Source organism: Euleptes europaea, chromosome 6, assembly GCF_029931775.1.
Source record: "Euleptes europaea isolate rEulEur1 chromosome 6, rEulEur1.hap1, whole genome shotgun sequence".
NCBI classification, from domain to species: Eukaryota; Metazoa; Chordata; class Lepidosauria; order Squamata; family Sphaerodactylidae; genus Euleptes; species Euleptes europaea.
The window spans coordinates 79,285,332-79,297,344 of NC_079317.1; the positions used below are offsets into that span (position 1 = coordinate 79,285,332).

A 12,013-nucleotide genomic window follows, 5' to 3' on the forward strand; every position below is an offset into this window, starting at 1 on the left:
CATGCAGTGAAGCCCGTTTCTGTGCATCAAATCAGGGCAATTGATCTGTTGTTGACACCTTGCAACCTTTGGAAAATGGCTTGCCTGCAACCATTTCAGTAATTCAATAGCAGCGATGGAGTGTGAAGCTGATGCATCAAAGAAATAAAGGATAAATGCAGATACACAAGCCTAATATTCAATTCAAAACAAATAGAAGAGCTGGGAGTCTTTTTAATTTTATCTCTGGAATATGAAGACAGATGACAATAATATCTTGATGTTTTTCTATTTACTATAAAGGTAGCATGCACTTTGGTGCAAAAGAGGTAACAACTTCTTTGTACGCTATGATTCGTAAAGCTTTTCCTAATAGTAATTAAATGTCCACATATAGGAAACTTGGATACTGGCAGTTAAAGCACTTTAGATATGCTGTAAGGCCATTAGTCTTTCTGCCAGCCACATTTTTAAAAATAGATTTGTTTCTTGACTTGCACATATTCTACCAAGACATATACAATTATATTTTTGTATTTTTTGGTTTGCTACTAAAGTATTCACAATAGTGACAAGCTGTAAACTCACAGAGCTGCTTCTGTTTTCAGATGCGTGGAAATGAAAACTCTTTTGATGAATAGGGTGTTTCTTGGTTTACTGCTGGTAACATGAAATACTAAATGTAGACATGCAAAACTTTACATCTATAGAAGCTGTATAATAGTTGTCCACTGAATTTCATACTAGACTATATATGTAAAAGTTTTGAGACTGATAAGAGATACTACATTTCTAGTTCTGTTAAATGACAAGACCCTAATCCAGATGTTCTGTGTTCTGCAGGATACCACCGGGCTGCTGTTGACCTAGCCCCTCCCTCTCTGTCCTGCGTAGCAACCGGAAGCAGGCTTTCAGGCTTGACTGCTTCCAGGCAGGTGTTATTCTAGCTGGACTGGGATGCAAGACTTTAGGGCACTTTCACACATGCTGAATAATGCACTTTCAATCCACTTTCAATGCACTTTAACAATCATTTGCAAGTGAATTTTGCCAGTTCACACAATAGAATCCAGCTGCAAAGTGCATTGAAAGTGGATTGAAAGTGCATGATTTGGCATGTGTGGAAGTGCCCTTAATCTGTATATTGTGTGTGTTAAGTGCCGTCAAGTCACTTCTGATTCATGGTGACCCTACGAATGAAAGTCCTCCAAAATGCCCTATCTTTGACAGCCTTGCTCAGATCTTGCAAATTGAGGGCTGTGGCTTCCTTTATTGAGTCAGTCCATCTCTTGTTGAGTCTTCCTCTTTTCCTGCTACCCTCAACTTTTCCTAGCATGACTGTCTTTTCCAGTGACTCTTGTCTTCTCATAATGTGGCCAAAATACCACAGCCTCAGTTTAGTCATTTTAGCTTCTAGGGTCAGTTCAGGCTTGATTTGATCTATAACCCACTGATTTGTTTTTTTTGGCAGTTTACGGTATCCATAACACTCTCCTCCAACACATTTCAAAGGAATCTATTTTCTTCCTATCAGCTTTCTTCACTGTCCAGCTTTCACACCCATACATAGTAATAGGAAATACGATGGCATGAATTAATCTAGTCTTGGTGGCCAGTGACACATCCTTACACTTCAAAATCTTTTCTAGCTCCTTCATGGCTGCCCTTCCTAGTCTCAATCTCCTTCTGATTTCTTGGCTGCAGTCTCCCTTTTGGTTGATGGTGGAGCCAAGGAATAGAAAGTCTTCAACAATTTCAATTTCCTCATTGTCAACCTTAAAGTTGTGTAATTCTGCTGTAGACATTACTTTTGTTTTGTATATTAGACAGTGGTTTATAGCTTAAATTTTATTTTCCAGAGTTCATAAACTTCTGGAGTAAATTTTGAATACTGGAGAAAATTAACGGTGTTTCTTAAGTAGGTGTCCTGTAAAATGATTTTCAGTATCAGAGGCCTGATTTTTATGTATGGTAAAAAAACCTCAAGGAAACAAGATTACATGTTCAGAAAATTGCTTTTGCTTGAAAAACAAAACAAATCTTTGTAACGGAATAAAATGCGAGCCTAAAAAGCATTACCACTTTAGTCCCATTAACTGATGATTTCTCTGAAGTAAGCAGTTTGATTACAGTTTTGACTCTGCAGATAAGTGAATTTGACTAGCATCATCCACCAGGAAAATACATTTACTTGATCAAGCACTTTGTTCTACGTGTATGTAACGGATTCTTCTTGATGTTTCTAACTTCTCCCAGATCACTGGATTAGGATGACTGTCTCTATATGGAAATGCTTTCCATTCTGTGAAGCTCGTGGGATTTGACTTTATGGCAAATGTCAAACAGGTGTTCCTTTGCGAAACAGTTCAGTAATCTATGTATGTGGAAGTAGCATTGATTTGAAGGGTGCTGAATTTGGCTGGATCAGGCCAGTTGGTCTGGGATTTCCAAAACAAAATTAATGTTCTTAGTTTGTTGAAGCCTAATTAAGTTTTGCTTTAGAATTATGATCCCACATGCTTAACTGTTGCTGCAACTACAAAGCAGTAAAGTTGGAAGATAAGGAAATTCAGTGTTCTATCAGCATTGTTACATTGTGTTTGGAGCCCCCTTATGTATTTCCTTGAAGGTTATTAAGAATGTTAACGTGTTGCTGCTGTAAAGTATCAGATGCTGTTGTCCATGCCTTTCCTCCACCATAAATGTGACATTGTAACTCAGCTCACCTGTAATAAATACCTTTTATGTGATCGTCTGTTACAGTTCCACATAGTGTTCATTGTATTTGTCTGTCAGTGACAGAGAATGTCAATGCAAGGATGTTAATTAGCTAGATTATGGGTCAGTACCAGGAGGTGACATCCGGGGCAAGGCCTCATGCTCTGTGCTCTGTTGCTGGCCCTCCAGAATAACTGGTTGGTCACTGTGTGAGACAGGATGCTGGACTAGATGGACCACTGGTCTGATCCAGTGGGGGCTCTCCATACGTTGTAGAAGTAGGGGCGTCCACTCAGATATACCCAATACACTGGAAATTAGCTGTTTTGGATTGGTTCAGGGATATCTGAAATGATGAAAACCATTCCCAAATTCTGGGAATAACAAAAAAAAAATTATTTCCCAGAATTTTGGCAGTGTTTTAGGTTTTGGAGGCCAGGAGCCATGGGGTGGGAGAGAGGAAGCTGTTCTGCCAAATGTTTCTTCAGCGGTGTCTCTCTTCCTTTACACTTTCAAGAGTCATTATTTTCTATGAGAAGACCAAGCCTTCAAAATGGAAGCCCCCATCTACTCCCATAGAAAATAATGGCCCTTTAAAATTTAAAGGGACTGAAGATATATAGCAGTCTCCTAGGCTAGGTCTACCACCCATAGGAAAGAACGGAGCCATTATTTCCTATGGGTAGACATAACCACTCAATGGTCATAGGAAATAAGTTGCTGATTAGTTCCTGTGTATGGGAGATTTGACTTCCCTGTCATCACTGGAAATATTCCCTCCATTAAGTCCTAAGGATTGAGGCCAGGTCTACCCAATCATCTGTTAGTTGGCGCCTCCAGTCCCTTTAAATTTTAAAAGGCTGTTGCTTTTTAGGGGCATAGACCTAACCTGATTTAGCAGCTGAGTCTTTCCCTAGAAAATAACAGCCCTTTAAAATGTAAAGGGAGGGAGAGGCTGCCAAATAGCTGTTTGGAAAGACCTGCTTCCCTTCTCTCCCTGCTCTTGCTGCTTCCGGGGGTGGGGGGTGGGGGCAGGTGAATCGGGGGGGGGGGATTGATAAATAGGTCCTTTACTTTCAAGACCCACAAAAAACCCTGAAAAAATCCTGAAATGGTCACAAACGTTCAGAATAATGAAAAGCATGCCCTCCTCAAATCTGGATTCAAAATTAATCTGAAAATTTGATGTGCACACCCCCTATTTGGAAGAGAACAAACTAGAGCTGTCAGATTGTGACTACTGGTGCTCACACAATAGCTGCAGAAAAAGCTATAGTGCAGTACCAGTTACCACTTGGGGGGGGGGGAATGGAACATTGAATTTATGTGCCATAGTTCCTTAAGATGTTAAAAATTGGGGCAGAAGGATGGTGAAATCCTAAAAGTTACCTTTGGAACAAAGGATGGGTTAGGCCTGAGGTTTGTTTTGTTATGGATGCTGTGTATCTCCTTTCTCAAGGAAAGAGCCCCTAAGTCCACGATCCATGTGGCCAAGGTGATGATCGGAAAAGCCACTATGAAGGAAAGGAACCTAAGATTGGCTTTTTTTGTTAAGGCCTTGAACAGTGTACAAGCTTTTATGTTGGAAATCTGTGAATGGGAGGAGGTCAAATCAGTATAGCTCCCTGCTGAAAGAGATGGCGATGAGGATGGGTAGACAAAGGTTGGACCCCTCTTCTGCTAAGACCATGGGCAAGAATGTTCCTTGAAGTTTCAGGATATTGTGCTTGAAGCTACTGTTCCAAGCTGGTTTTCGATTTTTCTTCTGAACTAGTGAAGGAAGGCTTTCCATGGGACAATTTGTAGAGTCCTCCTTTGAAGCCAACAGATATTTAATACTTGGAGCAGCTAAAACTTAACAAGATATGCTTCTCCACTTCCATGCAAAGATGGAGCTAAGCTGAGTCTGACTAGCTTTGCCTCTTCTCTCTACTCTAAAGACTGACTACTGCAAAAGCAAATGTCAGCCATGACAGGGGGCAAGACTGAGGTAAGGGCTCCAAGAGTGAACACTTTTGCTCCGGTGAGCGTAGTCTTTTATTTGTTTTTTGCTGACAGCATATCTCTAAGAAATGTTAGTGGTTGATAAACTGAGTTTGACCCTGCAAAAATACATACGAACATAAGAAAGGCCCTGCTGGATCAGACCAAGGCCCATCAAGTCCAGCAGTCTGTTCACACAGTGGCCAACCAGGTATCTCTGGAAGACATAAACAAGATGACTGCAGCAGAACCATACATTCTTTAGTTTTTCTGAAGTTTTTTCTGAAGTTTCCCCTTACGTTGCTATGGCCATGAATAGCAGTGTTATCCCTAGTGTGTTGCTGGTAAGATTCCATATAGCAGAATATTTATAGAAAAGTGGCATTAGAGGAACTGTGCACATGAATCCCAGCAAAAGCAAAGGGGTGATGTTCATAAACATGCTTAGATGGTTTCCTATACAGTTCCAAACATGTGCAATAAAGTCTTGGAGTCAGACAAATACACTGGTCTTGTGGTGGATCAAGTAAAGTAATGAATATCCCACACTTCATTGACATATAGCAGAAGCACAGAAGCTGTACTGGAAGATCAGAATTTGCAAATTTAGGAAAAGTTACTGTCAATATCAATTATCTATACCCCCCATGTTTCTGAAGCATATTACTGGTAATAGCTTGCTCTTTTTGATTAGTGATGTTTAAACTCCTTTTGTGTTAGAAATGAAACAGGATGAGACACGACATTATGGAGCTCCTTTATTTGAAAGGAATGTTCTTCCATTTTAAACTACAAAACAGCTTCCATTTATTCTGCCATAAATAAAAACAAAGAATAAGGCAGGACAGACACTACATGAGCAAACTGAGAACAACGGTTTGTTTTTCCAGAAGTGTGAATTTAAAATAGTTCACAATTATAAGCAATCCAGTTTTTAAAATAAAACTGTCAAAACCCCAACAAGATTTCAAGTGGTAGATGGAGATACACTTGAAGAGCAACCAGATGCAAATTCAGACATTTTTGTGTGGCTTGTGATCAAAAACCTAATTTTTGCCAGAGCTCAGATTTGCTCATTCTAAGACTCACCTGCCCTTTTCTGATGAAGAACGAGCTGGTAAAAAAAGAGGCACCACAGTAACAAAACAACCTCAGTGGCAAGATGCATGTTAGAAACCGCAATCCCTTTCCCATGTTTGATTTGTAGAAGGGGAAAATTCTGTCAGAAGTCCTTTGTCTTTTACCATTGTCTTTGCAACTCGTCTCACCGAATCCGCTTTTGCTGCCGTGCTCTGTAAATGTCATGAATGGGAGGAACCACTGATCCTTTTTCCTCTTCATCGTCTGAATCTTCATTTGGTCTCTTGACAGCTTTATTGAGAAGGGCGTTATTTTCCAAAGGTCCATTCCCTTCCATTGATAGATCAGGCAGGCCTCCTGTAATGATCCTTATGGCTTCGTCGACAGCTTGGGAAGGAGGAAGAAAAAGTGAGGTTATTAGTGTTGTGAGGAAATCCTTTTTCTCAATTTTTGTGAAAATTAGTCTGTCAGATAGTAGCATTAAGCTTGTGAATTTCGGTTTAAAATATTGGGGAGACCACTAGAGAAGAATCTTTATTCTTGAATTCTGGAAAGAACTCAGCTGGAAAATGATACTGGGTTGGATCCATCCAGTGATCCAGTCACAAAGGGATTGTGGATATTCCCCACTTTTGCCTCCCCCAGCAGTACCTTCTGACATGGGATAGTTGATTCCTGGGATCTTTGGACCCATATGTTGGTGGGCTGTAGTGAGGAGGGGGAAGGGAAGAAATTGTTCCTTTTATGTCAGTGGAGTTCTGCTGACTGAAGAGGCAGCTTCACCAATGGAAGAGGCAGGAAGGGAAATTTTGACCCTTTATCCTTTTTCACAGAATCCCACCAACCATCCATATGGGTTGGGAATCAACTATGCCAGGAGGAGGAGAAAGCAGGGAAGTTCTGTGACTATCAGAATCTTCTGGCAGATCACTGGATTGAACCCCTGTCCAAAGATATGTTAGGCTAAGGAAATGCATACTCGATGTGCTTTCAGAAAGCGAGATCACATAAGAACAAAGCTGTCACTACCCTCACAGGATTTATTCAGCCACGTGCCATATATATTTCAACTGGAGCTCTTCATTAGAAGCTATGCTCTATTTACTCAAGTATTCAGATGAGAGAAGTGCTGTCTTATATAAATGACTATAATACAAGATATTTTCCACCCCTTTCTTTGGCATTCCTTACACTTGGGAGATAATGACAAATGCAAGCCTTTATTGGCCCCAGGACAGGTATTAACAATGCTGAAAATATTCATCGAGTGTGATGAAACCTTTATTGAAGCAGAATGAAAAACAGAACCACGATATTGGTAAAGCTAGATCTGGTGTTCCTTGAATCATTAACTGTGACATATGCTGACTTACATTTTAGAGGCTACATATTACAACATAGCCAACCTGTGGTCACTCAAGTATTTACTTCTGTTAAAACAAGTTTGGCTTTGTAATGTTACTATGTGGCTTGTTTACAGCCACCTAATTTTGCTTTGTATTCCATGGAATTTTGAAGCTATAGCTCTCCATTAACAGAACTTACAGAAGCTGCCTAGCATTCTACTCTTTCTGTCTTGAAAATGAAAGTGTATTTCCCCCACCGCTAGTTCCCTTACCCAAAGAGTGCCATAAGAATGCAGACGCAGTTTGCCTACTGGTTCAAGAACTATGCATGTTGCTGGTGTTTCCCAGCACTGGATATCTGCATCCCACATTCAGAGCCGCAAATGCAGCACATAATACTGGATTGGAAAATGCAGGCACCGCTGTCAATAGGCAGGGTACCAGCTGACCTCCAGCCCTCCACCTTCCCCATCAGATGGGATGGACGAGTGCTGGATTCATCCCTCTTCATCCTTCCCCAGCAAGTTATTGCTACAATTGTCATGTGATATCTGTGGCTCAGGAACTAAGATTCCGTGAGGGTTTAGAGGGGCTTCTGTTCCTAAATAAAACAAAACTTTGCAACCTGCATAGGTGAGAAATTATGGGGATATGCCACATACTAAGTGGGTGGGAAATGCAGTCAGGAAATATGATTGGCAAGTGGAATTACTTTTTAAAGAACTAATTATGTAGAACATCAGACGAGTCATTTTAAACAGGAATTAATATGCGAGAGAATGTTGTGAATTAACAGGCTGATTTGTGTAATATAATTCATAACAGGATACTAAAGAAGGGGATGGGGCTCAGAAACCCATTGTTGTTCACATGATGATTAGCATGGCAGACTGGCTTCTTCAAGCTTTTATCGAGTAGTGACTTTACCACAACAGGCCTCCAGAGATCCACAACAATAATCAATGGGGAAAAAAGCAGCCACACATTACCACATTGTGAATGGACATTAAAGCTAATATGAGCCCCCTCCCAACAATCTTAGGGAAAACTGTACAGTGACATCATTGGCCTGCTTAATAAAGTCCTCCTTTCTCATGTACTAGTTTTGTTTAAGAAAATTAGGGCAGATCTTCTGTGCGTAAGATGCAGCCTCAGTTTAGTTTGCTTTTCAGGCTACTATCCTATCTACTATGGTGAAGTGTTGAGTCGTGATCATCAAGGGATCAAATCTAAATTCATCTACAGCTCATGTCTGAATACACTGTGCAGTCTTACACTTAAAAATGCAGAGGGCAAACCTGAGCATGGTCTGAAAATTCCAGTGGGATAGCTTAAATTATCTGATTCTTTTCATTTGAACTGGCATGTTTTTAATTTTTGTTTTGTTTTGCTGATAAGAGTATTCACATACATACATCTGTGCCCTCATGGCAATGATCTTAGCACTGCATTTCAATCTGTCAATAATGAAAACAGACGTCCACAATAATTCAGAATTTCAGTGCAGCAGTGTTGATGCAACTCTGTGCTAAATAGGGCAAAATTAACTTACTGTCTGGCAGTTTGCATCTCCTCAAAATTTCCATGAGTTCATCCACCTGCACAAAAGGGCCCTGCAAGGCAAAACAACAGGTTGTTTCAGAGGAAATGATTCTACACAACGGCTGTAGTGAAAAATTTAATGGGTAGAAGTGGAAAGCTACCAGATGGAAAAGGCTTTGATATGTTATCAAAACATAATGACCAACCTGGAAACACAAAGGAGGAGGGAGAAGCTTCATTAGAACTACAGCAGCAGGAGGGACCGGGAAGACCCCGCCAGGGACCGGATGCAAACCTGGAGCTAGCAGGTAAAGAAAACGATACTTGCTTTAGACTCAAGGGCTCTTGTTTTGGAGAAGAAAAAGCAAGATGAGCACAGTTAATTGACAACTTAGCAATGTCTTTGTGCTTTAGGCGACTGCTTACAAAGCACCATACAAGAATGAGAATAAACATGAACAAGATTCCAATTTAGGAAAGAACTTAAGCTAGCTTTAAACCTAGGCCTTTAAAATTCTGCCCCATGGTGCAGAGTGGTAAGCTGCAGTACTGCAGTCAAAAGCTCTGCTCATGACCTGAGTTTGATCCAAACGGAAGTTGGTTTCAGGTAGCCGGCTCAAGGTTGACTCAGCCTTCCATCCTTCCGAGGTCGCTAAAATGAGTACCCAGCTTGCTGGGGGTGTAGATGACTGGGGAGGGCAATGGCAAACCCCGTAAACATAGTCTGCCTAGTAAACGCTGGGATGTGACATCACCCCATGGATCAGTAATGACCTGGTGCTTGCACAGGGGACTGACTACCTTTACCTTTTTAAAAACTATTCAGACATTCAAAAAGACTTAAAAATCTTTAAACACACATGTGTGTAATAATGAATAGTAGAAACAATTAAAGTGAAGACCAGTCAGAGTAAGGTAGAAGGCTAGTTCTTCGGTAACTTTGACATGACTTAGAGACTAACGTACGTGCTAAATGTCTTGGCTGAAATGGAATCATCTGCTGTGTATCTGGTTTTGGATATTCTGGTTTCCTGTCCACTTCGTCTTTCAGCACAGGCACTATTGAAGGAGCCACCACAGTTTCTGGAATCATGGTCGATAGTTTTGCACGAGAAACATCCTGGAAATTCATCCAATGAGAAGAAGCCCAAATTAAATTTTTAGTAAGCAAAAGATGGGTTAAGTTGCCACTCCCTCTCATGTTAGCTCAGTTGTATCAGGGCCGCAGACTGGTCAGAGTTTCTGTTGCTGGCTGTATGAGGGGATCCTTTTCCTCAAACAGTCTGAGCAAGAAAATGAGAGTTCTGCCTGTTACTATGTTTTAAAAGTTATTAACTGTCTTTCTAACTAAAAGAGTTTTTAAGAACATCCATGTTAAAAACAGGCAGGGAAACTTCCTATTAAATTCTAGTTTACGTTAATGAGGGGTTAAGACAGAACAGAAATACGAATTCATTGGATACTTATCTTCCCTGACTAACATAATTTTCGAGTTCTTCCAGCACCAAGCTTTAACAAAATGGCAGGTTTCACATCACTAGTTTGGGCACAAGATTAGAGAACTCATTGGGAACTCATTAGAGCCAGCGTGAGTCCTATAATTGACTCATCCTAATCCTGAAGTAGATATTTGTGTCTGGACTCTTTGCAAAAAGACTCGGTTTTAATTTTTTTGGAGCTTCAACAGGCAACTTATGCCAGAACAGTTCTGGGATGATGAGGGAGCTAGGAGACAGCAGGATGACCCCACCACTTTTTCATACCTTGGAATGTGGGCAGCCAGCTGAAAACCTGCTGTGAGTATTTGGGGTTGTCTGATGGCTATCAGTCGGCTTCCATAGGATGCCGCAGACCACTCCGAAATATTTAGAAGATACCAAACCGCTGTTCATGTTTCAATCTGAAGGCTTAACATTGGCAAGGAATTGGTTAAAAGGCCTGTACAAGTTTTAAATTAACTCCCTGAAAATGATTAGTAATTATGAAGGCTATGTACATGACAATGCAAGGCAACTGTATTTGCTTTTCCCATACATGCTTAAGAAGGTTCCCATCCTCTTACCTTGTAACCAAGAGCTTTGAGTTCACTAGCAGAGCAGGGGTACAGATCCATGAACTTGTATCTGTCTACCAGCAGAGCTGTTTCTTTGCCCTCATACTCCTCTTTGAAGGCTGTGAATCTCCGTTTCTCTACTTTAAGTATGCTAGCCAGGTCACCAATGTTACTTTCAAAAGCTAAAAATCGGGCCCAGATTTCTCTGTACAGGAGAATAGAGAAAGCGAACGAATGATCAAGGAGAAAGTAGTACAAAAAACGGAAGACACAAAAACAGAAGGATTGTGGAAAACTATGCTCTTTATTACCACCATACACCTACAACTGTGTTTGTAAGCTGGTGGACCTCAAGCCAAATCTACTGCAAGCCTAGCCACCAACTAAAGAACTATGGCTCAGTTTGTAGAGCATCTGCTTGGCATACAGAAGGTCCCAGATTCAATCCCCGAGATCTCCAGTTAAAGGGACTAGGCAAGTAGGTGATGTGAAAGACCTCTGCCTCAGACCCTGGAGAGCTGCTGCCGGTCTGAGTAGACAATACTGATTTGATGGACCAAGGATCTGATTCAGTATAGGGCAGCTTCATGTGTTCAACCCCTCTCTTTCCTGTTCTTTCCACTGGGTTGCTACCTCAGGTTAGCCACTTTTATCTTGGCTTGAGAACTATACCTGGAGACGAAGAGAACTGTAGGAAGGACAGTTGCTAGGCAACTAATATGTATCTCTTATCACTTCCTTATCCTGCAACCAGAAGCCATAACAGATGCATAGACTAGTTACTAGGAAGGTGATGCTGGGGAATTGGTGTTCTGCCCTGTGGCATTTTGTAGGGGTCCATCTTGTCTCTTATGCTGTTTATATGAGACTGCTGGGAGAAATTGTGTAAGGATTTAGAGTGAGGTGACACCCATATGATGACAATACCTAGTTTTATTTCCCCTTACTAGCTGAGACTGATGGGTCTATGGAAGTCCTGTACAAATACTTGGAGAAGATAATGGGGTATTTTATGGACATTAACTGAAATTCAGTCTAGACAAGGCTGAAGTGATGTCGGTCAATGACAAAGCCACTCAAGGACCAAGGAGTCAATCTGTTCTGGAGGGGTTTGCCCTCCTATTGAAAAAGCAGGTTCACAGCATGCGCATGTTACTTGATCTTGGTGCATGCAATGCCTTTTGTCAGCTTCAGCTGATAAACCAGTGACTTTTCCTTGAAAAGCATGATCTGGCCACAGATCACATCTAGATTAACATGATTCTAATGCACTTTATGCCCTGACCTGGATGGCCCAGGCTAGCCTGACCTC

At 41.1% G+C, this 12,013-nt stretch overlaps 1 protein-coding gene across 1 annotated transcript in view; it reads right to left on the reverse strand.

The window, feature by feature from the left end:
• Positions 1-5,424: 5,424 nt before the first annotated feature.
• The window catches only part of CSTF3 (cleavage stimulation factor subunit 3), an 87,362-nt gene continuing 80,773 nt past the window's right edge, over positions 5,425-12,013 (reverse strand). Inside the window, exons 17-21 of the mRNA XM_056851149.1 lie at positions 10,711-10,906; positions 9,615-9,768; positions 8,855-8,949; positions 8,659-8,719; positions 5,425-6,147 (exon numbers count right to left, since the gene is read on the reverse strand). Of these exons, the coding sequence (XP_056707127.1) occupies positions 5,945-6,147; positions 8,659-8,719; positions 8,855-8,949; positions 9,615-9,768; positions 10,711-10,906 (709 nt within the window). The 3' untranslated portion in view covers positions 5,425-5,944. The remainder of the gene's footprint in view (positions 6,148-8,658; positions 8,720-8,854; positions 8,950-9,614; positions 9,769-10,710; positions 10,907-12,013) is intronic.